This window comes from Seriola aureovittata, chromosome 15 (assembly GCF_021018895.1).
Source record: "Seriola aureovittata isolate HTS-2021-v1 ecotype China chromosome 15, ASM2101889v1, whole genome shotgun sequence".
Classification (NCBI taxonomy): Eukaryota; Metazoa; Chordata; class Actinopteri; order Carangiformes; family Carangidae; genus Seriola; species Seriola aureovittata.
In genome coordinates, this window is record NC_079378.1 from 15,947,820 (window position 1) to 15,975,717 (window position 27,898).

The window sequence follows — 27,898 nt, forward strand, 5'->3', positions numbered from 1 at the left end:
CTTTGCCGACTATGCCAGCAAAAAATGTGCGTGTCAGAAATAGGTGTAAAAAAGAAAAAAAAAAGAAAAAAAAGAAAAAAAGTAAAGTACTGTTGCTACAATAAAATGTGTTCGACTTTGTAGATCAGAAAAGAAAACAACCTTTAAGTCAAGACCAGAGGGGTGAAATACAACTGTTTTAATTGCAAAAGGATACCGGTTAATACATTGAATGAAGCACTGAAACAAGCCACTGTGACATTGCAAAATACCACTAAAAAAGGACGCTGTAAATTTCCAAGAAAAAAAAGTCATTCATTCGATCAGAAAGGCATACATATGAAAGAACAGGGAGCGTATTTACACCATGATAAAGTGTCCTGTAACTCTACAAAACAAGATGTGTTGGGAGGCTTCCCCATTCAAGACATTTAAAAATGTTTTACAAACAGCTGTTAACAAAGAACAAGCCTTCGATGTCCCATTTCATTTATTTTATCAAACAGTAATCTTAAAAAAAAAAGAAAAAGAAAAGGCACCACTGTGGGTGATGAATTCACACCATCCATCTTACATGGTGGCGGCCGGTTTACACAAGACAACCAACATTTTCTGTTCATGTTTAATATGCTGTAGCGCTGTAATAAGCTGTAGAAAAATCAAGGAAACAAGACCATTATTAGCATGTAAGGTTATACAGAACTGATAGCTTGAGAAAAATGACAACAAATGGGGCGTTTGTACAAACTGGTGGGTAAAGTGAGGCGTCCCTGCTGTTGGATTAGCTGATATTATTAGCCGTTGTGCTGGTGTGACAGCGCTCCCTGCAGGAGAAAGGTGTAGTTCACAGCACCAGATATTTTTGTAGCAGTGTGTCATGAGCGTTAAGTGGCTGATGAAAACAGCTATTCAAAGCTTATCCAGAGGGCGGACACCGGATCTCTCCTAAGACATACAACTTTCAGACGGTCACGTCATCACAAAGGAATAACTGCATGGAAATCTCAGTTTTAGTTCATTTCTTATCATGATATTGGGTATAAAAAGGCCATCCTCTACACAAAAGAAAAACTTTTTTTTTTTTTTTAACTACTCTTTAATCCGAATGCATAGATGTTAATTTAAAAGATGCTACACGTGCAGCATTTTTACCACTTAATAAAAGCATTGAGAAATGAATTGTGGTCACGCATTGTAATGCTGGCAAGTAGACAGTAAAGTGTTTGTTGCCGTGATGAAAAAGTAGCTCCCTGCTTTGTGCTTCAGTGTTTTCCAATTTAGAGATTCTCAGGTTTGATTCCCTGCAAAATCTGAGAAAACTCCTAGCATTTTTGTAAGACACATGATGCAAGTCATGACTACAGAAAAAGACATATTGCGATAGAAAGTTGCACACAGAGGCTTGAAAAAAGTACTAGTGTTTAGAGCTCGTGTGAGCAAGTTAAAACTAGAAAAGAAATCCTAGACAAGTACCCTTGATATAAATTAATAAACTTTATAAAATTTAAAACCCACACATGGATTTAGACAACCGTTATGTTTTCATCTCCCCTGTATCTGAGAACTATGCTGAGCCATGCAAAACAGGAGAAATCCCACTAAAGTTTAGAGCCCTGACAACGCCAATTGCCTCAGATGAGCATGATTTAATCTTGACCTTTTTCTGATGTGTTTAAAAAGTAACATGCATAAATCTCCAGACGTGTTTCCTCCAGAACATTTAAAGAATTTTACAACTAATAAAATTACATATTTTCCCCATTTCTATAATTCTTTATCTAAAATCATACTTTGGCTTTGAGACCTTTATTTATCTTTGAATTTCACACATTGAACGATAAAATGTCACCACTATTTGTGATGAAGAAGGGAAAGGGAATTATTTAGACTTGGTCAATAAAACTGTATACTGCATGTGTGTTGGTTTTTCTTTTTTTTTTTTCTTTTTTTTTTTTAAACAAGGGCCTAATTGTTTTTCCTTTGGTTGTTTTATGCATTGTTAGGTCCTTTCAATCAGCTTTTTACATGCCCAAAATTTCATAACCATTCACCAATATCATGCACTGCAGTTTGTGAAAATCTAAAACACAGAGGGTATATATACCATGTATAGCCTACTGTCTATGTAGAGGGTCAAAATGGAGGAAACACCAACATAAAGATTTCCCATGAGGGCTATGTGAGATGCTTTTTCTCCGCCTTGTCTCTGATTGGACAAGATGAACGCCAATTACAGCATAAACATATGGATTTATGGTAGTTTAAATAGTATCATTTTACACAATTACGGTTTTATAATTTCTCATGTAGGGAACATGAATTGTCATCGAGGAGGTGTGGGCTTCCGACCAACAATCCTCTTCAGTCAGGAGCTGCATCCCACACATCCTCACCCTCTGTGGTGGGACTTCATTTTGGTTGCTTCTTTTACTTTGACCATACCCTGTATTATGTTGAGCAAATGTTAGACAGATATTGTAGTGACGTTATGGAAGCACAGCAATGGACATTGGGCAGAGATGTTATGATGGATAGCTATACACAGTATTTACAGCGGGTTAGAAAGACGTTCTCTGGCTTAGCAAACTTCCTCTGACGAGGAACCATTACCTTTCACACCATTAACCGTAGGGCAGGAGGACAGAGGGACATGGAGGAACGTCACAAATACAAGTGATACAAAAGTTGAGTCAGTTCTGACTAACACCCCTAAAAATGGCCATTTGCTGCTTGGAATTGTGTGACTGAAACATTGAAGTCAGAGTGAATCCTTCAACAAAATGTCTGAGACAGCTGAGAGAAGCTTTTACACCATGAAATCTGTGGGTCAGTGAAGTGTGTACCCTTTTAAAAAACAGTGGCTAACCTCCACATAAAAACATGTCTGAACATCAGTGAGCTGATTGTTACAAAGTGGTTGAAACTGATTTAAAAAAAGAAAAAAGGTGTTTGTGTTATTCTCAAGCAGCAAATGGTGTCATAGCCCTGGTGGCTAAGGCCTTAAAAAGAGACAAAGAGTGGTTCTCCTAGACAACAGGTGGCACTGTGAGTGAAGGTGGAAAGCAGCAGAGGTATAAAAACTTCTGTGTTTCAGGCCAAAAAAGGGAGGCAGGCTGCAGGAGGAGAGTCTACATGGATTCGCCGAGAGAATCATCATCATCCAGAGATAAGGGCAGGTAGAGATCCTGGAGAAACAGCAGAGCAAAATCACAGTCAAGAGCAAAAAAAAAAAAGACTGATTTGGAGAAAAACAGGGCAACAAGATGAAAGGGCAGGAGAAGGAGAGATGTCCGGGTACCTTCTGCTTGTTGTTCAGGCCTGGACTGGTGGGGGTGGAGGTAGGGGAATGCTTGGAAATCGGGGTGGAGAGCTGGCTGCTGGAGCCCGTCCCATTGGCTGAGAGAGCCCCACAGGACAGAGAAGAGAGGGGAGAAGAAAAGAGGGAGTGATGGGGGGGAGGGGGGAGGGAAAGAGGTAAGCAGAGTAGTGGATTAGAAAGTGTACGAGAGAAGCCTGGACCTCTTTCCTTGGCTGAGGAGAAAAGTCATTCCTGAACTGTGGCCTCATTTGGCGACAGTGTAGAGGGACGCTGTCTACAAGCTCTGTGTTTGTTAGATGACATTTTATTCACTCACTGTGCGTCCTGCCACGTTGCTAGGATTCCCTCTGTGTGGAACATTGTGTTTATATCTGAGAGCGGTGCGATGTGATGTAGCTGTGTGTTTTAAGTGCTTTAAAAAGAGTTTTTGTCTGCAAGAGATGAAAAGAATCTAAAAAGGACTATGAGCCAGATGGCCAGTGTAAATTTGAGCCAATGAGTGTTGAAAACGCGACGCGGATAAAGCTTTATTGTTAACTAACTTAATGCCACTGGCTTCATTTAACCACTCCACCAGATAAACAGACTTACAAATGTAGATTTAACAAGTGGTTTAAACACTATAAAGGACAAGCCCACCCCCCCCCCAAAAAAAAAAAACACAGGAAAATTACACATCCTATTATCTTGGGATCTTAAAATCAGTACATCTAAACATGAGCAGCTCTCCCACATTTACTGAACAGAGCAGCTGTTTCATTCAGAGACCAAACCTTTTCTATGCGCATCAGCAAAGTTGCCCACACTGTCTAGGTGGTCTTGTCTTTAGATTTCTACATTTGAGAGATTCATTCATCCTCTGTAGAAAATTCACCCCAGCATAGTGATGTTGAATTGAAGATCACTGTGTTTTCATCGTGGGCTTTCATCCCAGGACCTTGCCGAACACACTTTCAATACATTCAACTCATTAAACCCGATGCACCCTCAGACAAGTTGTTTTTGTTTTGTTTTTTTTGTTTGAGGTGCCAGACGCTGAAGAGAGAGCCGGTAAGCAGTCTAACTGCTCCGTAAACCAGACGTATATTTGAGACTGACTGAGCGCACAGGAGAACGAGAGCCTGCGGTTCAAGGCACATGTGCACCTATTGTTGACCCGCTGGCCAATAAAAAGCCAACAGCTCAACAATACCAGCTGTTGCCAATTAGAGGCAAGAGAAGCATTCAGAGACAGATGGCAATATACAGTACTTTATAGCTTTTCATGTTCCAGTAGAGTTTTACAGTGAAGTGCCTTAGATAGGGAGAATATAAAAGTATACATATTATCTGGCAGCTCCCTGAACCTGCCAAAATATCTCTGTTTAAATAGCAACCCCAATATTAACTAAAGGAATCAATTTTTTTGTCATATTGTGCATGTCCTGTGTAGATATCCTTAAATTCATGCCAGGAAAGGTTTAAACTGAATATGAACATGCACTAAAATGGATGAATATATCTGGCTTTATACAGTTGTTTAATTTATACGTTAATGCATAACCATGACAAAGAAGTTTCACAAATCTTAGAGGAGCCATGCCATCCCCCCGAATCATCACTTTCATCTTCTACCTTCAGGGAGACGGCACAGAGTCTCCTGTGCAAAGAAAAATGTCTATTAAAAAAATCATACATCAGTTAAACTGGTAATTAATGGACATGTCAGTGTTGTTCTGAATCCTCCCCCCTGCGGGCACTTCACTTCTTAAATTTGTCTAAAATTACTTTAAATTATTTTAAATTCCTTTAAGTAATTAATCCCTTTTTACAAAGTTACATCCAATTAGTGTGTTTAAATGTTTTTACTTATTGTTAATGTGATGTATGATATAATATCTGATGACTGTAATTTCAGCTGATTATCATGCAAGCTGAAGATGAATTACTCCTGCTTTGATCTTTTTTTTTTTTTTTTTTTTAAACTAAAGATCCAAAAAGATTGATTTCAGCCTCACAAAGACCCATTCTTATTTTTATTCTTTAGTACTAATCCTAGTTAAAATGGACAAGTCGCATACGTTTCCTTTGCAACGACCTCATTATCTCTCTGCTGACCTCTCAGGTCCTACAGAGGTGGTTAATGCTCAACAGTTTACTGCCCGTCCAGCATGTTGGTCAACCATCTGCTGTCTTAAAGGCCAGGCATCCCCCCCATCACTGATCAATAAACTATTCAAGACCACTGAAGGACCGAAGGAACCTGCAGAGCTGGCCAGCACAATGCCCCCACCCCACCCCTTCTCATCACATAAAGTGGTGTGAAACATGAGGCAAGGACTACCTGCTGCTACCAGGCCGCCAACTGTGAGAGCATCATCTCTCTGCGTTTACCTTGCAGGGGATTTAATAGCTAAACTGTTCTGTTCTGCCACTGCTGGGGAGACACTGTCACACTGTCCCTCATACTTAAATGGGTTTTAAATGGTTGTGCCATCATGGTAGATAGCAATAACCAGCTTTTTTTTTTTTTTTTCATGCCGGCACTGGATTAGATTTCATGGCACCAACTGTTCAGCCGAGTTACAGTGCAGCTACTACATAAACTCAGAAAGCACTGTAGCACAGAGGTATAGCAGTGTTAAATGCTGTTGTTAACATTAAAGATTCAAGCATGAGTAGGCACCAGTGTCTCCATTATGCTCTGTTGCCTACTGGATATTATTAAATGTTAAAATCCCTGATTGTGAAACAAACTGCTAAAGGCTATTTACACTGTCTTTGTTTACTTTTCATGTTTTATTCATGGTTTAAAAAAATAAAAAAGAATCTGCATTAGCAACATTACACTAGATCTCATCAGATTACCCCCAATAAACAAAGGCTGGATTTTTTTCTGTCCTCATTCTCATGGAGGGTTTTTATGGGGTGTTGTAGTGAGATTAAGGAGTTGATGTCTTTTGGACCACCCAGTAAAAACAATGCGACTCCAGCTCTCTAAGCAAAAAGCCTGACAACACAGAGAGGAACCACAATTTTATGTCCCTCTGTGCAAATTCCAAACAAAAATTGAGATTATAGTTGAATAAAAGAGAAAAAAAAACAAATTTTTCTCTCATTACCATCTCTGAATGTTTGCTTATTGGGAGGATCATTGATTGGTATTTGTACACAAACACAATCAATCATGAAGGAGAAATCCATCTTTATGCCAATTATTCTCTAGATCAGAGTAAGGTCAGAGGTCAAGGCCAGCTACAGACGAGCACCATTGGATTTGGTTGGGATTTAGTGTCTTCCACCACAACCCCAGGAGCTGATCACTACATCACCTTGCTGTCATATTTTATGTTGTATTTGAGTTCAGTTCCTGCATCAGCTTTAGCCTAGTTCCATTTTCCACCAGCACTTTGTTTTGATTCATAGAACAAGGTGGGGGCAGGTTCTGCTCTACTTTAAAAACAGGAAGAGTTACAGTGTAGGTGATGTAATAATGGGCTCACTCGATTCAGCAGGAGACTTGCTGCGCTTGATCGGACCAGGACTCTTTACTGAACCACGTGGAGTTTTGGGTCCCTTCATCACCCTGCACTCTGTGGAAAGAAAAAGCACAAAGAAAGTTAGAGATCATCACTTTTATCCCCCAAACCCAATGAGTGAGCAACATCTGCTCCTGTTCAGTAGCGCAGCTCTGTCCAAAACATGAGTTTAAAGTTAATCGCAATGTCTGAAAAGAAAACTAGTCAAAGCTCTACCTTTGGATAAACTGGCCAGTCAAATAAGACTTCCAACCGATGCTGTCCTGATAATGTGAAATACGTTAACATTTGGAAAGCTGTGTGCATACTTGTTGCAATAATATAAATTTTGTTTAAACAAAATGAATGATGACACACTGATTTGTCATGATGACTGGTGGAAATAAAATGTAATACAAGAAGATGGTGAAACAACCAATGCATTGATCTCATCACAGCCTCAGTATTTTTCCAGTTCTGATAAACCAGGGAGGCTGGTCCTGAGCTGATGTGAAGTTCATTTTAATGTATTAAATGAATTGCTTTGATTCTTGCCTACGTTTTTAAAATTGTCATTTTATAAATCATTTTATTAATTTAATCAATTTTAACAAACAATAAATAGCTTTAACGGTCTGATTACAACAGTATTATGTAGTTCCCTTGTTCCCTTTTGGGTTTTAGGAACAAGCAATGCATGAATACACACCCAGTTTTGTGTGACCCCACAGCACAAGTTGACAGAAAAAAACCAGCACAAATACAACATGAAACGACATGTAGGAACAGTTTTTTTGCAGAATATCACTGCTTTTTTTTTTGGTTGGTCTACATCACTTCACTTTAAAGTATTAAATTTGCTGAGGCAAGACAATTAGCAGCTTTCACATGCATTTTAACAAATGCATCCATACCACCAAGAAACAAAAAGCACTAAGAAGGGGGCATTAAATGTCTCATCAGATTCATCATCTCATTATGTTTCCTTTGATCAGATAGTTTGTGATTTAAATCAAAATCTTGGAAATTTTTGATTTCTTGTATGGATGAGCATGACAACATTTAACATTTAAGGGTTTGGCTTCCTTTGTTAAATGGAAAAAAATGGTTTTGTAGAAAAACATGTTTTTTTATCCTTAAGTATCATCACAGTAACATATTGGTATTAGTACAGAAACTCAGGTACTGAAAATGGTTTTCAACAAACATAGTTTGATCTTGATATTCCTGGATCCACTAGTGATCTCTGTTGCTTTTAAATTCATGTACTGTACATGTATAGCAATGAGCACCTATATAAAATCATAGAAAATTGCATCCAGTATATTCTGGGTCATTGTATTAATCAGGGTAGACAGACTCCAGACACTGCTGCTACTCCTCCCTTCTGCATCTTCCTCTCTGTTTGTACCGTCAGGCTCCCTCTTTCCTCCCCCTCCCTCCTCTTTTCCACTTTTGATGCTAATTATACTATCTGTCCTCCCTCCGTCTCCTGGGATCGCACCACGTCTGTCTCCTCTCTCTTAACCTTCACACACTACTGGATACAGGCGTACATTCATGTGCTATTGTTTGCAAGGTGTGCCACCACGCCTTTGACAGTACTTCAGACTGGCAGCTTGTCTAGTCTACTCAGTGGTCTCAAAAAAGCCCCTCGAGCCTATCTACACAGATTCTCTCTCAGCTTCGACTAACTCCGTCTCTGCGCAAACAGAGTTGCAGGTACACATGTCTGCACGTCCATCTGTATAGTCTTGTATTTAACATGAGGAGTGTGAAAAATAACCACAGGGGATTTCAAGCTATTTTGGTAATTCTGCCAAACCAAGCTTAAAAGCAGCACCAGTGGAAAAGAAGAAGAAAAGAGAAAAACATATGCAAAGTTTACCTCCGGTAACACAGAACATTTTATTACATGATCACTGATTTTTTTCACATACAGAATCTGGACTGTTATCATTCATCATATTATCTGAATTGCCTTCCAAAGCATCAGGATTTGACCAGACATCCTCCACAGTGACGAGTGTTATGGATACACAGGTAATGTAATGTGATGTATTACAGACAGGGCTTTCTCCGCCTCGGCTCCACTGAGGCCAACTCACTCAGTGATGTCTGGATGCTCGAGACTCTCAGCCATTTTATTTAGCATTGCCCCGAGGTTATTATAGACTAAATGAAACAATTTAGCTTTGGTTCCATGGGGGAGGTATGCTGAGAGGAGAAGGACCCAGATCATTATAAGTGACCTGGCATCGCCATCCTACCACGATCTGACAAGGAAAAGAGGGGAAGAGAAGGGATGAGGGGAACATGATGACAAATCAGGCCTGTTCTGTATCAGTGCTGTGTTGAGATTAAAAGACATTTATATGATACTGAATGTATCAAGTTGGGACATTAGGTGGAAGTGGGTTGTTAAAAATAGGGTTTTCAGGTCTGTGGAGAGCAGAGCGACTCAGCGAGAGGATTGGTTTCGCATTTTCTCTCCTTGACTTCTCGGCAGTATCAGCACCAACAGATCACTGGCCTAAACCTGTCACCGGACAGATTAATGGCTCTTCTTCTCTACCTTTTCCTCTCCCTGCTGCCTGCCGCTGATAACAGACTCTCCCTTGTTGGCTTCCCTCTCACAAACATAATTTTTCTCCTTACTATGAACAAGCACACAGTATTATGCATGTGAAAATAACATCTTTTACAGAAAAAGTCCATTATGATACCTTTAAAGAGACCCTAATGGGACACTGGTATATTAAATGACACCGCAGGGACTTTGGTGTATCTGGGCATTTTCATTGTGTGTATATATATATATATATATATATATATATATATATATATATATATATATATATATATATAATATATATATATATACACACAATGAAAATGCCCAGATATGTGTATATATATATATATATATATATATATATATATATATATATATACACACAATACATGATACATTTTATGTGCTAAAGTGCAATGCTGGAAACCAGGAGCAGTATGCAAGAAACAGGTTTTTTTTTTTTAAATATCAAACTATCACATCCATCTCACATTATTATGCTTATTAAAGAGATGAGATGGGATTTCAGAGTAAGAAAGTCTCTGTAATCATAATAAAGAGTAAAAAATATTGGGAAAACTAACCCTCTGTGACTGCACAAATTTAAACCATTACACTAATATATAAATTGAATTCGCATTACAGCGCATTTTGCACTGCCAGAGATTTAAAATCAAAGCATGAGCCAAAACAACAATAACGTCAACTTCAAACAAAGACAAGACATATATGGACAAAACTGCATCAGATTACTATTCAATAAAATGGTCAACTGTTTGACATAATATACATTTTAATATGCTTCTTCAAATTAAAATGAAAACATAATTGTAATTTGCTGCCATGTGTTTTATTAATGTTTTTGCTGCTTGATTGATTATTATAAAGCTCACCCACTATGTTTACCATGGTTTTACAAGTACATTGCACAAAGATGTGCAGGTCACAACTACAAAATAATACGTTTAATGTACAGTGAATATACTTTTACTCGCCTTTGCTTGCTGTATTACATGATGTAAAATACAGACTGAAGCTGTATCTCTCACCGTTCTCATCCAGAGAGAAGTCATCCTGGGCATAGCGGAATTTCTCTGGTCCACACGCAATGAAGACATCGTCATCACCAAAGAAATCTTGAAGGCAGGTAACCTGTGAAGCCAGAAGACAGAATTCCTGAGACCCTTGATAATCTGGCATCAGCTGGTATAATAACAAGACGGCGAGTCTACGCCACAGCAGTGCTCTGAGCTAACATCAGAGTACGACTTAGGCTGGTGGGAAAGTCATTACAAATGAAGGTTTTGACCTGATGATGGTACTAGATGAATATTAACGGATCAAAGTTCATCCGGAAGAGAACATGGAGAATTTCATGGCAACACCAACACCATGGATGTTGTGTGACTAGGGAAGAAGTCAGAGGATCACCAAAGCGTGGTCCCCTGATGAGGGCCAATTACAATCCTGCAAATAGTTATTGACCCTGAACCGATGCGATTGACCGCCCTTCAGGCCGACACTGCCGTCCCTATAGCCACGTCACTAACAGGGCTAACAATGTCAGTATTAAATGCTAACCAGTGACTCTCCACTTCTCACTGAGAGAGTTACAGAAACCAAGAGAGTGCAATTGCTAAGAAGGAATTATCTGTTCATATCCATCTGATTATATTCCTGTTATTATTCATAATTTAATGAAGTGCATTGGAAATGCTGATTCAGGACAAATTAAAAAAATATTACCCGTACAGACATTTACAGCATGAAGCACAGGCAATAGCTGCACAGAGGAAGCAACCACCATGATTTACTCACAGAAACGAAAGTGTTAAAGGCGGATTACGTTTTATTTATTTTTTTAGACAGAAAAGAGGATGAACTCTGTAAACAAACTGAGTAACTGTAAGGATTTAGTCAGCTGCAGGTGGTAGGGTTAGGCCTCTGTCTTTTACTTGTCATGTTAACATGTTTAGCTACAGTAGGTGCATGTAACCAAACACAAACACACAAAAAAGCCCAAACAGAGAGGATAATGTTACACCTTTGCTGTAATGTTTAAATGATTCAACTTCTTCCCCTTAGGACGTTTCACTCTATAGCAGCTGTTGACACAATATGGCCTACTTAGTGGACAGATGTCTTTGGGCCACACCTTCTCCTCTGCTCTCCATTATACAAGCCCCGTTACCAGCTCAGGCACGCCTATTAAAGCCATTCAAGCTAAAAGCTGTGTTTCCCCTTGGCTGTGTTTTTTTTTGTTTTTTTTTTTCCTTCCTGGTGCAGATGAGATTTGTTACAAAGCATCTCAGTCTCATTTTCAGTTTGCCTTTCAACACCTGTTAAAACCTCTAATTTCTCCCTTGAATTAATGGATCAAGACATGTGAGTGAAATGAACTACAGATGACTGGCTCCATCTTTTCTAAGCAGGCCTAATTGTTGGGCTTTTTTATTTTCTAAAAACACAGACTCCCACAGACAGAGTTTCTCTGAGGGCCCCGAAAGATTATCCTCTGTTGGGACGTTCGCCAGGATAGTCAAGATGCATCATGGTTTCCTTTGTGATACACATCCAAACTATGAGCTGCAGATAATTTGGGACCACCCCACCCCTGCAGCTGCCATGTTGGTTCTCTGTCCAGCTAGACAAGCTAAAAGTGTGTGGTGGTGACTCGGTGGCGTGGCATCCAACAGCTGTACCCTCTGTGTCCCACAAGATTCCCTGGATACAGGCCTGGCAGATCCCAGCTGAGATACAGAGATGGTGTTTTGACTCCAGGGATCAAAATCTAATTGGTTTTTCAGCCAGGGCTGATTTACAAGCTGCACTTTTGGGTTTTCTTCTGTGTTCATTATCAAGAGATTAGATACATGTTACTTTCATTAGGTTAAACTGTTGTGAGGCAACAAGGGCACCTGACAGTTAATCATAAGATGGAAGCATTAGGAAGGGCTCCTTTTCCCCCCAAGGCCAGCAAGAGGAGGAAATGGGCTAGAATGGGATGAGAGGGTAGAGACGAGTCCCTCTTTTAATAGCTTTAAGAACAGAGCTGATTAAAGGGATAAAGTGTTTATCCAACAGACTGCTAACTTAATCTCTCTTAACAGAATCGCCATTAGAAATGAAGATTCGGTTCTCTCTGTTGGTTTCTGATTGCTGAACAGGCAGCACCATTTTATCTCCTAACAGTCAATGTGTCTACGCATTGACCTTAGAGGGGATTCAATATAACTACCCCAAAACAAAGAGGTTGCACATTAAAAATTATCATAAAATCCAGATTTGAAAAAACTTGGTATTTTATTTGCTTTCAAACCCCCATCATTTTTTTCCCTCTTTCTCACATCTTGGACCAAAATAGAAGGAAAACTCCAACTCTGACGTGTACTGTAAGTTTAGGTGTCTCTGGCTCAGCAGATTTGACAGCAAGAAATTACTCTTTTCTTACTTAGCATTGCTCTTGAACCAGGATATTATTATAATGCAATATCTCAGAAACTTTTATAGGCATGACGACACGGTAAAAAAAATAACCTGGGTTCATTCCCATTTACAAGAAAGCCTCCATCCTTCTCATGAGTCCTTAGCTAAAACACTGAATCCTATCTAGAAGTCCTACTAATCCAGCTCCCTACAGGGATCGCTTGAGATCCACATTATCTGTACAGTCCTCTTTGCATTATCAAGCCCACAAATATACTATAATATAGGAATATACTATAATATAAAAAAGTTCATATACAGTGGGTTTCAAATGTCCTGCAAACAATCCAACATTCACACAAACCTGGGCTGCATGTGGACAACCTTCTAATTAACATTAAAATCGTCATCAGGTATTATTTTTCCTTCCATGTTGGATGCCTCTCATGGATAAATGGTTACTGTAACCTCCAGTGAATTTTGACATCTGTCAACAGTTGACAGAAATACTGTGGAAAACCGCTTTGCTTTGCATCCAATCAGACCGCAAGGAAAATGTCAGAGTCTCTTTGAAACATGGCTGCAGTGAAGAAAGGGCAGACCAGCTTGGGAACATTTGGATATAGGTTAAGAAGCATCCTCTCTCAATTTGAAAAGGTCAGTCAGCCACATCAGCCACAGCCACCTGGCAACAGTATCTAGGAGAACGACAATATGAGATGACAGGATGGCATTCGACTTCAAGACTACCAGAAGCCCTGCTATATTGCATATTTACATACTGCACATGCAATGCACGTGCATTAGAGTCAGTGTGTATATATTTATTTATGTCTTTATGGAAGAAGGCGAAAGGGCTTTTCTGAAAAAACTGGCTCCTTCCAGACTCCAGGTGCCCCCCCCCCCCCCACCACCACCACCACCCTCTGTCCCAACAAGCCCATCCCTAATCTCTGCCTCACCAGCTGTCAGGACCACATGACCCCCCAAAAACCACCAACACCACCAGCAGCTACGCAGGGATCCACCAACTACAGCAACTAAATTATTTAGATTTCCTTTGGACCGACTGACCACTCTTGGACAGGCCGCAGGCGTTTCATTAGGTGATGGAGGTCACGTGGTGAATACAGAAATTGAAGTGTAATTCTGCTCCTCTACTTGAGACAGTAGTGGGTCACAAGTTAGTGCAGTTTCTATAGTTTGTCTCTGTGCTGCCTAATCAAATATTTCTTCTTCTTTTCATATTACAAATAAGATAGCAGAGAGTTAATATGTCACTGTAAATGAGAAAACTCTTAGGTCATTCGAACCAGAGCCACAGTTTGAAAAATAACATTATAATTATAAATCATTATAATCTGGTGCTTATAATCTGGTGCTGAGCAACATCTATATATATATAGAGGATATATATTTTTGTGTAAGCAAGGTGCAACTAAAATGTTTGTTTTTTTTGCTGCTTTTGTTTTAAGCAACATCTTCTAAACAAAGCTCATGTGTCTTTTGTGTTGTCTTCACTTCAGCTCATCCTTTCAGCATCATGAGTGACTGATGAGTCCCAAGGTCCAGTATCTCCCCCGACTCCACACTGACATGTTAATTGATCTCCGTGCAGAAGTAAAGCTATTCAGTGTTGCATTACGACGTTTAGACTCCATGTCCTGACCTGGGTGGCTCATCTCATCTGTGTTTATCTGACGGACAGTAAAAGGTTTACCACCAGTGTAAATGAGTCAGCAAATGGCCAGCCAGTAAATTTAAATATAGCTAAAAAATAATAATCTGCTCTGCCCTGAAAAACACCCATAGAGGAGTGATCTCAGATCAGTTTATGAGAGAGTTTCGTTTTACTTCCACACAAATCAGCTGGAAATGCTACTGTACTGTACTACTGTTTAAAACAAAATAGGTAGGTTTTAGTGGTGGTGCACACTGCAGCATTTTTTTGTGACTGTGCTTTCTGTATGTTAGCAGAGGATATGACGATAGCTGTAAGGCTGAGTGCAGAGCATTCAACTAAAGCTCGAGTAAACGTAGCACGGCAAAAAAAAAAAAGAAAAGAAAAAAGACAAAAAAGATATCTCACAGTGAGCAAATTAGTTTTCATTAAACATCATATTGTGTCTCTGAGCTACGTGAGAGGAAAGTGATGTATAAAAAAAGATGAAGGCTGAAAAAGAGCCAGTAAGACCTTGCTTTGCAACCCATGGGGAAACTCCCACACCATTTCCTTCACTGTAGGCACAGAGACCTGATCAATATCAGCGCCTCTGCACCGAGTGGAATATTCCATCCAAAACGCACACACAGTGTCTCCATTTTGTCCGATCAGTGTTTCACAGACAGTACAATGTATTTTAAAAAAAAAAAAACACGGAGAAAGAATAATTGCTGAAGAAAAATCAAAATACAATCAGGCAATCAGTGAATCAAAATATAAAGGAAGCCCATATTTGGGCATCAGAAATCACTTCACAGAGCTGTGCCCCATGATTTTTACAGCCATTTGCCTTTTTGACCTCACTGTGACCTTGGTGCACCAGCACAGTGTCTGTGTGCTACTGTAGGTGCTCCGGATACATTTGGAGCACAGATGAGACAGTTAGGCAGAGATATCTGCACAGTCATGGGGACCAGCTGGTGCCTGATGTTGTTTTAACTCCACCCCTCCCCAACCCCGAGGAAGCAGGCTTTCCATTTGGCTGACTGATGTGGCCTTAGCATTATTAAATTGCGCTTCCTCCTCTTCCCCCCTGGGGTCATGCTCACTTGTTGATGTGGTGCTCCTGCAGGAACGAAGCGGCTGTGTGAGGGGATTCAGGCACAGAGGATGCAGACAGGCTTCCATGCTTCATCACTGGGACCACACCCCTCTATCAGCCCGATTGTCTACCTCTGTTGAACACTGCGCGTGAACGCGGGGGCGTGCATGTGCGAATGAAATGTGGCTGTGGTGAGCCGTGTTGACGGGTGAGGAACAGAGAGCAGGCAGGTAAGACCCAACGTAAAGAGCACACTCAGCGTATTACAGCCATTGTCACAAACTGAATCCATCACAGCGGAGCTTATTGCCATGACAACTGCTTCTGCAGCATGGCAAAGAACAGGCAGACTGCAAGAGCACTGATAACCAGGGAAAAGCAGGCTTTTCTTCCCCATTAGCGGATATATTTTAGTCGTTAAGAAGCCCTGAACCCATGCCTGTATCCATCTCCTGTTCAGTGAATAATTTCTTACCACGAGCTATTAACTTTTAAAGTGAATTGGAATCTTTTGTTCTCTGACAATAACAGTGTGACCTTGTGCCTGAAGCATGCCTGAAGCATCCGTTTCTTTCTTCTTGTTGACAAATTTTTTAATTTAAAAAAAAGACTGAACTGAAAGCCTTAATTCTAAACCAGGTCAGAATAATGGGAGCCCCCCGCAATCCCGAGGACATGTCAAGATAATTCATAAGGACAAATGGTACAGCAACACAATGTGCCATAGATATATTTCACAAATGATATTTGGATTTGGCCTCCATTAGACAAGAACCTTCCCAAAGAGAAATTCAGATGAACAAGTAGTGGATCTTAAATGCAAATCAGAACTATTCTTCTATGCAGACACCTCTATCAAAGAGGAATGAATACAAAATGGCTGCCGGCAATTAAATAAACGCTCTCTGATTTTTAATGTAGCCTTTAAAAGCAGTGAGGGCAAATCAAAAACTGTACTTTTTTTGTTAGGCACGGGGAATAATTACTCCCCATCAGCGAAAATAATATGATCCTAATTTGCTCTAAGAATGGAAAATGACTCCTGAATCCACTGGCCCCACCCTTCGTGGTTGAAGTGAAAAGCACCAGCATTTGAGGGGAAAATGGGAGTGATTTTGTTCACAACAGTGACAAAGAGAGAGAGAGAGGAGGGCAGTCTGTCTTTAGAGTCTACACGGCACTAAGCAAAAGAGGAGAATCAAGCATGAAAAGTGGCCATTTTAAAAATGCTAGAAAACACAACCTGAACCACCTTTTAGTCAATCACAAATGAATCTTTCAGACCTATTCACACCCCCACACGCTACAGTACAGTCCATCATGCTTCTGATTCACACCCAATGATGGAAGTATACAGGTAAAAAAAAAAAAAAAAGACAAACAAAAAAAGACGTGTTTTTTAAAACCAAAAGGCTTGCATTGATAGTAAACTCTCACACCCACTACAGGATGTGGTATCTGACAGACCAGTCCACACCAGCTGGGCTCTCTTTGTGCCTGGGATGTGGTCTCCTAGCAACCAGTCCCAGCAGCTATCGCAATGGAATGGGAAGAGGAGGATCAGCGCAGAGTCAGGGAGGGGCGGGCACTGCATCAATATTGCTTCTACCATATCACCTCGACCACAGAGCAGCTGCAGTGTGCCTCTGCACACAAAGACACTGCAATAATGTGTGCAGCATTTCTGTGCATTGCAATAAAACTGGGAGTCCCAAGCATGAGTCGGAGATCAATGGACACTAATTATGATATAATTAATCTATATCTACAGTGATGACAACAGGATCAATATGCTCTGATTGGGATAGCTACCATATGGCGGCTATTAAATTCATTTTGTTGAAAGATATCATCATTAAAAATGCATAGCGTGGCAAGAGATTCTTGATGATCAAACCCAACCACAGCCCAACCGCAAAGATAAATAGACAAAAATATAACAACAACTGCAATATACCGTAAGGTGAAGACAATCTCCAAACATCTTAGCAAGTGTTTCTGTAGGAAAAAAGCAGCGCGAGACCTGGGGCTGCCAGACTGCACCCCTGGGAGAGCGCATTAAAATCAAATTCCCCCATCTATCATTTCAGCGCACCGCCCCTCCTCCAAAACACATGTGAGTTGGGCCTTATTAATACAGGAGGAAAAAAAAGAAGTACAACACCTAAAGGAGCTCAGCAGGGCTCGATCCTCAGTCCATCTGTAATGAATAATACAGGAAAAAAGGTCCCCACATGAGGATTAGTGAACATTTAACCGTATCAAAGAAAAGGACTGAGGAACAGATGTCCACATGCATATCCACACATGCTTTCACACTGACTCCTCGTCCACGCTGCGGTTCACAATAATCTTGAAAAGCGCATGTATTTGACCTACGCTGCAAATTACAGCTGTGAGTTTTTGATGGATCTTTTTAGATCTATCTGCAAGACACATCTTCATCGTGGTTGCTGAATGCTTTTTTTAGGCAAAAGGTCACTTCCTACTGCACAGAGCACTGCACCCATATCCAAACTTGTCTGTTGGACCACACCACCCATTCATTTTATTTATAACTTTACAAATTAGCGCACACACACACACACACACACACACACACACACACACGCACGCACACACACACACACATCACGATACAAAGGAGAACTAGACCGGTCATCTCACAGACCTTTCCACAACCTTCCAGGTGGTGACCCTGCATGGTGGCTGTGGTTGTTCCTCAAGATTGCTCCACTAAAGCACAAACATGAATAAAACATCATGTCCTTTTAGCTGAGCCCATGTGTTGAGCAAACAATGGTCTTCCCCTGGGAGTGACTTTTAGCCAAAGTTAAAGCATGTTGTGTGCCTCATACAGATTGTTTGATTAGCTTTCACCATTCTTGTGCTTTTTTCCCCCACTGACGGTCGTTTCCCAATTCAATTCAACATATTACCTCTATATATTCTGCTTGTCTGCATTGGAGGTACTACCCTGTACCAGAAATGAATACACTTTATTATAAATCAGTAGTGTGGAATTGAGGCACAGCTTTTTTGTGCGACTGTTGCCAAGACAACCATCTAACACATTCTTTCCAATCCGCTCTTGATTGTGTTAAAAGCAAAACATGTGAGCGCATTTTCCGGCCTTTTCAGTGAAAGGCAAGTGGCTCCAGATTCACTGAGGCTTTGCACCTCAAAACTGGACTTATGTCAGAGTCAAAGAGAAAGTTATGAAATTATGTAGGCAATAAAAATATAGGCTATTCTGATGATTGAATTTGGCAGGTAAGCAAATTAGGGTAGCAATAACTAACAAAACTAGGGTAGACTCAGTTAGCCATTAAAGAAAACACAGATTAGGATGCGTGTTTCAATATTTCTTGTAAAATAAAGAATGTAGGATGTGCAGCTTAAATGTTGACAATTGGCAGTGTGATAACAAGGTCAATATGCAATTTTTGTATATGAAATCAATGATTTTTTTTAATTCGGGAGACACCATATTAACTTTACTCTCACACAACAGAGGTTTGATGTCATTTACTGCCCACAGCCAGCCACTGGAAACATTTCTCTGCAGGGTCTCCTCATGGGGATTCCTGTGCCCTGATTTCTGTTTGACCTACAATAGCCAACGGATCCCATAACTGAACACCAGACAGCAGTCAAGGTCGCTCAGGACACTTTATTCTGTGGCTTCTGTTACATGGAACCAGACATGTCTGTATTTTGAACATCAACAATTACAGCATCATCTCACATAGGGAGCTGATGCTGAGAATCCAGACGTGCCAGGTTTACTGTCTGATGATAGAAAGCTGATCCTTCTTTCAAAAATGTTTATCCTCAACCTTGGAGGGGCTCAGAAAACTGCAAGTTCGCAGAGTAAATTAAGTTTCGTTGACAATGGTTCTGATGTGTATGTTAACAAAGGTTTTCTAAACCCCTATTCTCAGTGTTTTACTAAAATGCCAGCAGGCCCCATCCCAAACACAGCAACAAAAGGGGACAAAATGATCAAACCCAACAATACAGGGCTTGGCCCTTTGTGCACGACCATAGAGGGTGGAAGACAGAACTTCCCAGGACTTTTGAGCTTTTCAATCACAGATGCACTCAGAAATGTCAGTGGCCTAAATACTAACCACACAACAAAAGGTGGGCAGGATACAAATGACCTGAACCACAAGACAGGAGAGTATGCTGTGTCAGACTGAAAGTCAGAATAAAGACTGTAGACAATGAAGGTCATTGTGCACACAGGTTGTTCTCATGGATGTTTCATGGTTCTCATGGACCCGCTGTGTCATTGTTGACGGAGGGTAGGACACGACAATAACGTTCTGTCCAGTAGCAGCTGCTTTAGTTTTTTTTTGCATTTCTATGCAAATAATTTGGTTTCCTGATTTCCTTTAATCCTAATGATACCTGCCTGGGTGTAGCTTATGAATGACAAATTGTCCTCAATCCACACCACAAATTTTCCTATCGTGTAGCTTTGCTTGAATAATGTACTATATCACCTTTATTCCAGTTCTTCTAGAACAGAGGCCCTTATAATGCATTCAGCAGAAAACCATCAACAGCTTGGTACATTTGAATTTTAGATGGTTAGAGTTTTTCATATGCATATTGTGACCCAGTTAACTAAGGTCTGCGGCTATGATCGAATGTCTTTTACCTGGGGGCGTGATGTGCTCAGGCCTTTGGCTGAAAGCCAGACATACCTGCTTGCCGTCAAGTGTGTAGATCCTCTTGACCACGCCACTTTCAAGTTTAATGGCCTCTGTGATGTCAGTGAGGACCTGCTCGAAGGAGTGCGCCGTTTTCTTGTTGAGCAGGACGCGCACAGCTTTGCGTGGCTTCACACCACTGCGCATCACGGTCACAAGTTTGGGTCGAACAAAGTCCTTGGTCTCTCTGGGCTCGTTCGCGGCCTTGGCAGCTAAGGACTGCATGTTCTTCTGGCTTGCTGAGGCCTTTACATTCACGGACCAGTTGGGGTTGACATTCTTTGTGTAGTCGACCTTCTTGTAGAAGTTCTCTGATGCACAAACGTAGCTTTCCCCTGTGACGGCAAAAAAAAGAAATTGGGTTAGTAACACATTCAGCTATTCAACTTCGACACCTGAGAGTCCCGGAGGTCTCCACTCGGAAACATCTGAACCTGGAGGAAGTCAAACTGTGAGATGTCAAGACCAGTGGGAGAAATTACCTCTAGGCCTCCACCTCTCAGATTTCATCTCAAATCGATCCAATATCACAGCTAAAAACCATTTTACTTTGTTGAAGAATACAGTACATACTGTAGATGCTGTCAGTTTTGTTTGCCGACATTGCTCAGAATGAAAATGGTTCATGGTTACTCGATGCTTTGAGTAACCAGATTCTGGAAAGACATGTTGCGCTCAAGGTTTTTTCATGTTTTTCATCCTTTGAGCACCACAAACTAAATTCCATTCATCCCCATTGTATTAGGGTGGAGGCAGTACCAGTAAACTACAGTACCTGGTTGGATAGATACCACTGGGAGAAATGGGAATGTTTATTCTACAAAATCTGTTCTGAGTATTGAAAAAATGTCAGACTAAAATACTGTGTGTATACAATGAGTGCATTTCTTTAAATGAATCTATGATGAACAAATGACACCTGAAATATACAGTGTGATCATGAATTATTATGTATAGTAGCTCGCACTTGCATGTCTTTGTCTGGTGTTGAAGGAAAAAGAAGAAGCTAAAATTTCAAGGATCTCCCATGAGACCACAGCACAGATCAGTCCAACAATACCTGTGTTTTACAGCACACACTGACAGTAATAACAATACATTAGAAACACATCTTCACACTTTCAAGATTCACGCTGGTTTGAGTTTAAAACATGTATCCCTCGGTTAGACTGACATTACAACAACCGCCTCCATCCTCCCAGATAAACTCTGACGGACTTCCTCACTGGACATTAAAAGGAGGACTCCAGTCACGTGAAGACTAAACATCCTCTTATGAAAAAACAAATACTCCCCAGCCTCACCACAAATGTACTTTTGCTAAAGTGGCCCATCCTTCTCCTTACTCTAAATAATCTTCAATTTTTATTGTCATTTATCAATGTTTTTACAGCGGATTGTGCTGTGGCTCAGACAGGGAGAGGAGCTAAAGTAAAGACAAAAGGCAGCAGGGAGAAGGAGATAGAGAGAAAGAGAAAGAGAGTTTTTGGCATAAGGGGAATCCAGAAGGCAACAATTAGGCCAAATGTGGAGAAATTACGGCAAAGACAAAGGCACAAAACAGGATTACACTGTGCAGAAGAGATTGAGCAATTAATTATAGCCCACAAGAGGAAGCACAATGAAATGCCCCCCACCAACCACAGTGCTTACTGTGCAGCCCCTTCTCTCCTGCACACGCACACGCACACACAAACACACACACTCCTATCTCTCCTAAGCAGCTCAAGTAGCAGAGATGATCACCTCGTTTTGGACAAATTAAGATGCAGTTCATCTTCCAGCTTTACCCCAAACTGACTCTGCCCATCACTTCTCTCATAAATAAATAAATAAGTCAGTCTCATAAATATAATGTTTCCCAGCAAGTCGATCAGGACTCACAGTTGGGTTGATTAATAAGGTGTTGAAATTACTCCTGAGAAACATCTGATTGCTCAACATGATTAAGGATTTACCAGGGTCAAACCATATTCAACAAACGTTGTTGTCCTCAAAAAACAACTTCAGCATCAATGTTATGCACTTCTGTGCAAAGGTTTCACTCGTATGGTTTTCTCTAAGCAGACCAACACAAGGATCACCCTGTTGGGTGCCAAGAAAAGACTTCATTCAATTGCCAGAAAGGTTTTCAAATCATCTTGGCAACTTGCACAACAAGAATCTGCAAACACAAAAATCTGTACTTGTTGTGATCAACCCTCCGATGCCAAATATAGACTATAACAGACACTAACAGCCATGATGGCAGCTGCTCATGAAGCTTGCAATACTGATCAGCTTCCCAAGCAGTGATAGCATAAATATGTCATGATGTAAAATACCTTGACCGCTGAATTTTTTTTTCCCCTCATAAATATTTTCTTATTTCCATCCATTGTCACCGCAGATGCTGATGGAGACATTTGACAGTAGAAACTCCTTTAAAAACGCCCTCCTAGATTGTGACTGGAGGTCTTCTTTTAAGAATTAGATCCTAATGCCGTCTGTTACTGAACTATTCATCCCATGCTGAGCCGCAAAGAACTGTCTTTACAGCTCAGTATGAAGCATGCTGAATCTAAGCTAAACATCCTAAAACTGAGACCTCTGAGCCTCATTAATACCAAGGCAGAGGAGCTGCCTTTAGGTTTGTCAGCAGAAATCTTTAAAAACTGAACCATGAAATACAATTTAATAAAAGTAACATCGGATAGAACTCGCCAAGAAATGTTTCATGCATGTGGGTGTTTAAAACCCATCCGTTTTTTTTTTTAATACAACTTTCAATACATTTCATCACTTTTGTCTACGATGCATTAAAGAAACAGGATCATTTTCAAAATGCCAATAGTTGATAAAAGTGGACCATGTCACTCAACTGCCCCAAAGTAACCCCTCAGATTAGGAGTTGCTACATCATATGAGAGATTACAGGAGTGTAGACTAAACAGATAAGACCTCTAATCTCAGTAAACTGGAAATGTTATGTTTCTTAATCTTCTCAGCACACAAACTGACTTCCAAAACTGATGATCCAAATGATCCAGCATCCCATGAAAGAGATGCATTAAAAACAGACATAAGAGTTTGGTGGATGCTTACCTTCCTCTAGCTCATCCATGGATCCGATCTTACGAGAGCCGTCAATAGTGAAGATGAAGCGGACACCCTGTGGCAAGTTGATGTGGTCAGACAGCGAGCGCGTGAGGTCAGCCAGCAGGGAGTCAAAGGTGCGAAATCGGTCGTTGGCCACAGCGTACACGATGCCCTTGAAGTAGCGGTCTCCGTTGCGGTAGAAGCGCACCTTTTTGGCTTTCTTCTCACTGGTGAGGGCCTGGAGAGTGCGCGTGCGGTAGAAGCTGCAGTGGGCGCTGTGGGTAGGGCTGGGGAGTCCATTCATGCGCCCACCCCGCGGGGTACGGGATGCCTTGTCTCGCTCGTCAAAATGTCCAAAGTCTAGCTCCATGATGACTGAAAGTTGTGATGGTTGTGACAAATGTGCGGTGGTGGTGACCAGCTCCGAAGAGTCTAGGAAAAGAGGGGAAAAAATGTATAGAATGTATCATCTTGTAAAATACTGAAATAATATAACTATAATACATCATTGTGATTTAATCTGTTGGCTCTTGTGCGCTTTTTCCTGTCCCTGATGACTTTAATTACTCACCACTATTATTATTAATCACTATGATGTTTAGTACAAACACAGTCATTTATTTTCATTCCATTTCAAAAGCAGCAACTTCTATGATTTGGACTTGAATTCCATGTATATAAATCTGCCATGATGTTAGTGGTTTCATCAGCATACAGGTGGACAATGAATGAAACAATCATTTTTGTTACTGGAGGAGCAACTGGGTCTTAAAGTCAATGAATAGCGGACCCGCCCACTGTGGTGGTAAAGGTACATGGACAGAAAAAACTCGCATGAATTAAAGGTGGGGATTATTTACAGTTATGGATGAAAGATGAAAGAGTCTCATATGTGGGAACTACATGAGGAACTTCTACTTTCTGCCAGGAGGTGAAAGTTAATTAACTGGTTATTTCATTAGCAAAGATTTGATGACAAAGAGAATATTATTAAAAAAAATTGTATGGCCATACTTTGTTAAACTGTTAAAAAAGTTAAAAAAGGTGGATTTATCGTTAGACAGGACACATCCATAAATGGCTTGGACCCTGCTGTGGAGCAAAATATACAATTCATGAATAAAAGTAAGATTAAAATCCAATGTCTCATTGGCTTTGGCTAAACTGCTGTGTCAGGCACGTAGCACATATGATATGCCTCAGTCACTTCTCCTGTCTCCCGCCTACATACACCTGTGAACAGTTGTCTCACTTGCCCAAATTAATCACAAACTAACACATGGCCACCAATAAAGTTCAAATGATCCTTTGATAGAGCATCTGGTAACTTGCTGATTGTTGGTTTAATTATCCAAAATCAATTAAGCCCCAAAATCATAAGGAGGCATGATCAACTTAGAAGAATCTCAGTGATTATGTGCAAAATGATAAAGGGGATCTTTTTAAATGTATATGGATAATGTACCGATATGCATCTTTCACATAGCAACACATCCATCCCCTACATGAGTGGGGGATGGATGATATAATCATATAAGCAGAACATTTTTATCTTAATATCAATTTGTTAGATTGTATATTTACAAGTAATATATAGAAGCAGATGGTTTAAGTTACACTTTGTTGTCTCATTGAGTGAAATTATGGGTTTTTTAGAACACAATCCTGAGTGTGGATATCAGAATCTATATCAACATTTGATGCAATACTAAGCTCTGCGTACAACATTACCTGTCAAAACATTGTGAATGTTATTACAGTGAAGAGTGTTGGAGTTATGGCTGTAGTACATGTACACTGTTCAGTAGAAATAATGGATTCTCAGAGTAGTGTTTAATATTTAAGTGGAGACAGTGTTACAGTGAGGGAGTTTACAGTAAGTGTTATCAGCGCATTTCTACTGAAATTTATGTTTAACATTGTGACAATTTAATTTTATCTTTTATCACTTAAGAGAAAAGGTTAACCCTGGTGGGGTTTTTTTTTCCAGAATAGTGGCTTGAGATTTATGCAGATGATGCACCTGCTCAGCCGTTAAACAATAAACCACTTATGCTATGAGATGGACTGGCATAAGGCTGGAGCAGCTTTCCCATCTAAATACCGGTCTTTTCCTGTTACCCTCCCACCTGATGACTACAACTCAGTCCTCAAAAACCACAAAAACCCATTGAACCAAACTGTTACACACCCATGAAAAAACACCCACACATACCCACATAAAAGAGGGAGTTATCTGTGCCCAGTTTAAAGCCCCACTCCATTGACACAATCTCCTCATTCATGCAGTGTTCTTTAAAACAAGTGTGATCTCTACAAATTCACAAGCTCAATAAAGATGTCAGAATAAGGCAAAGATGTCATGCATTGCTTCTCTTATATTAGCCTACAGGACTTGACTACATTGACTGGAAGGTCACAGCTCTTTGAACTCAATTCACCCTTAAGTGGCTTATTAACAACACACACTGTGTGTCTCTTAGGATGCTTAAAAGAAAAAAAATTAGTTTCATGTTTCAGGTCAGAAACGGTTTAGTCATCTCCTGTCACTGACAAAGAATTTTTCAATTTTCTACCAAACTGTCAGTCAGTTATTATCATTTATCAACTTTGAGTAGAACTGAATCATGATGATGTCAACATACAAAATTGTGTTATTCTGAAACTGAGTTATGTCTGAAGGGTTTTGTCTGATGGATGCATGGGATTTGTTCAGTGTAAACTTGAATCTCTTCAGGTTTTGATCTGTTGCTCAGTCGAAACACGACATTTGAAGACGTCACCTTGCTCTCTGGAAAATTATAAGTAGCACATTTAATTTTTTTTTCTCCAGCATTTTATTAACTTGTCAACTTATTGGGAAAATAATCATCAGATTAATCAGTAAGGAAAATAATTGTTGATTTGAACATCACACTGATACTACATTGTGATGTTGATTTCCAACATACCACTCAGTCCTACTTCCAATGAACATATGAAAAAGTAAATCAGTGCTTCTTTCACCATTTTGTTTCATGCATGCAAGCCAGTGAATGAAATAGTGTCTATTATGCCCATTTGCCCAATGAATTTCCTTCATCCTTCTTCATGGTTAAAAATCTTATATGTTACTTATGCATATACAGTACTATACAGATGAACACATAGACAAACATAAGCCATTTAAACAGAAGAAGCATGCTGCCGCCACCCATCCATGTGGTGGGGCCCTTCAATCCTCAGCTAACCCCTGGTTCTGCTGCTGCTGCTGCTGCTGCTGCCATGACAGCCACACCGGCAGGGGTGGGACTCCTGCAGAAAGGGTGCTCCTCAGCTGACAAAGGCCAGGTTTCAAGCCCATCTGCTGCACTAATGGGCAGAGCTAACTGTGACCCTTCCCCAGTGGAGCATCAACTAGGACAGTCCATTGTCTCAAACAGGGTGCCTGCCTTCAGAGTGACATCACCATCGCTGCTGCTGCTCCTGCTGCTGCTTGTTGGAGGAGCAGCCGGCTTATTCTCCAGCATGAGTCCATAAAGTAATATCTTCTTAATGAAGATTTTTCTCATAGCCAGAACAGCATCACAGATTTACAGTATTAAGATATATGACATGACACACCTTACATCATGATTATCTCTCTTTATGGTTGATTGATACACTGCTGAAAGAAAATCACTACCACAGCAGCATGCATGCATTCTCCCAAGCATTAAGCAGCACTGCAGTAACATTGTGTGGTATCACTGATATTATGGCTGGTTCTGTGTTCCTGACTGAGCCACCCACACAACACCCCGATGACTACACACTCCTGACAAAACCAGCACCACATTATGACTCTCCAGTCTTCTTCATCAAAGCTGATCCACGTACAATATCTCTCCTATATATATCACACCACGACACGCAGAGCTAGTTAATCTTAGTTCAATCACAGTCACAAAGAGGAAAAAAAAAAAGTTTCATGATACTGCACTTCTCATTTATGGTGGATGAGTGAGGCCACATGGCAGAGCAGCGGCATAAAATGCAAGTTTTTCCTCAAGAAAAAAAAAAGGAGGGGGTGGAGGGGGAACTGGGGTGTGCGCACACCTTCTCACAATCCACCTGCTCAAACGCGCATCTGAAAACCTAAAAATCCTTCCCTCCACACAGAAAATACCCGCAATCTAACCTCTACTTGCCCACTCCGAGTCAAAACCATTACTATTTCATGATTTCCTGTGATCAGTAAAGTCTCTGTGTAATCCCAGCCGGTAGCGGACTCACCTGCGTCGCTGCTTGCGGAGTGAAGGGAGTGTGTGTGTGTGGGGAGTGGATGTGAGTGTGTGAGTCGATGCTGCAGGATAGAAGCACGCCGTCTCTCCCCTTCGCCTTTGTCTGTCTGCTTCAGTCTGAGAGCCGAGCCGCTGCCTGCCTCACTGGAGGAGCCACTGGGTCCTAAAGCCAAACGAGCGGCGGACCCGCCCACAGTGGAAACAGTGGAGGTACCGGTCAGTGTGGGCTGGGGTGGAGCCGGCCTCAGTCTCACCATAGGTACATGAATGATAAAC

At 40.7% G+C, this 27,898-nt stretch overlaps 1 protein-coding gene across 3 annotated transcripts; it reads right to left on the reverse strand.

Annotated features, from left to right (window-relative positions):
* Positions 1–163: 163 nt before the first annotated feature.
* LOC130182715 (neuronal migration protein doublecortin-like) lies at positions 164–27,775 on the reverse strand. 3 transcript variants are annotated; one of them, XM_056397830.1, is made up of 7 exons: positions 27,615–27,775; positions 23,367–23,792; positions 20,277–20,617; positions 10,420–10,522; positions 6,781–6,870; positions 3,278–3,375; positions 164–3,164 (listed from the first exon to the last, which is right to left on the reverse strand). In XM_056397830.1, exons 2-7 carry the CDS (start codon positions 23,728–23,730, stop codon positions 3,108–3,110), a joined length of 1,053 nt encoding a protein of 350 aa, XP_056253805.1. In that variant the 5' UTR covers positions 23,731–23,792; positions 27,615–27,775; the 3' UTR covers positions 164–3,107. The 3 variants fall into 3 exon arrangements, with proteins under 3 accessions (XP_056253805.1, XP_056253804.1, XP_056253806.1); XM_056397829.1 differs by having other exon boundaries at positions 10,366–10,522; XM_056397831.1 differs by lacking the exons at positions 164–3,164; positions 3,278–3,375; positions 6,781–6,870 and adding an exon at positions 8,674–9,071.
* Between the last annotated feature and the right edge of the window lie 123 nt (positions 27,776–27,898).

Coding starts and splice junctions, on each gene's coding strand:
- LOC130182715 (XM_056397829.1), bottom strand. CDS start 23,730: ATGGAGCTAGACTTTGGACATTTTGACGAGCGAGACAAGGCATCCCGT. Junction 3,376..6,780: donor CAAGTCTCCTGCTGAATCGA/GTGAGCCCATTA, acceptor GGGCTCTCTCAG/CCAATGGGACGGGCTCCAGC. Junction 3,165..3,277: donor GCCTGAACAACAAGCAGAAG/GTACCCGGACAT, acceptor CTGTTTCTCCAG/GATCTCTACCTGCCCTTATC.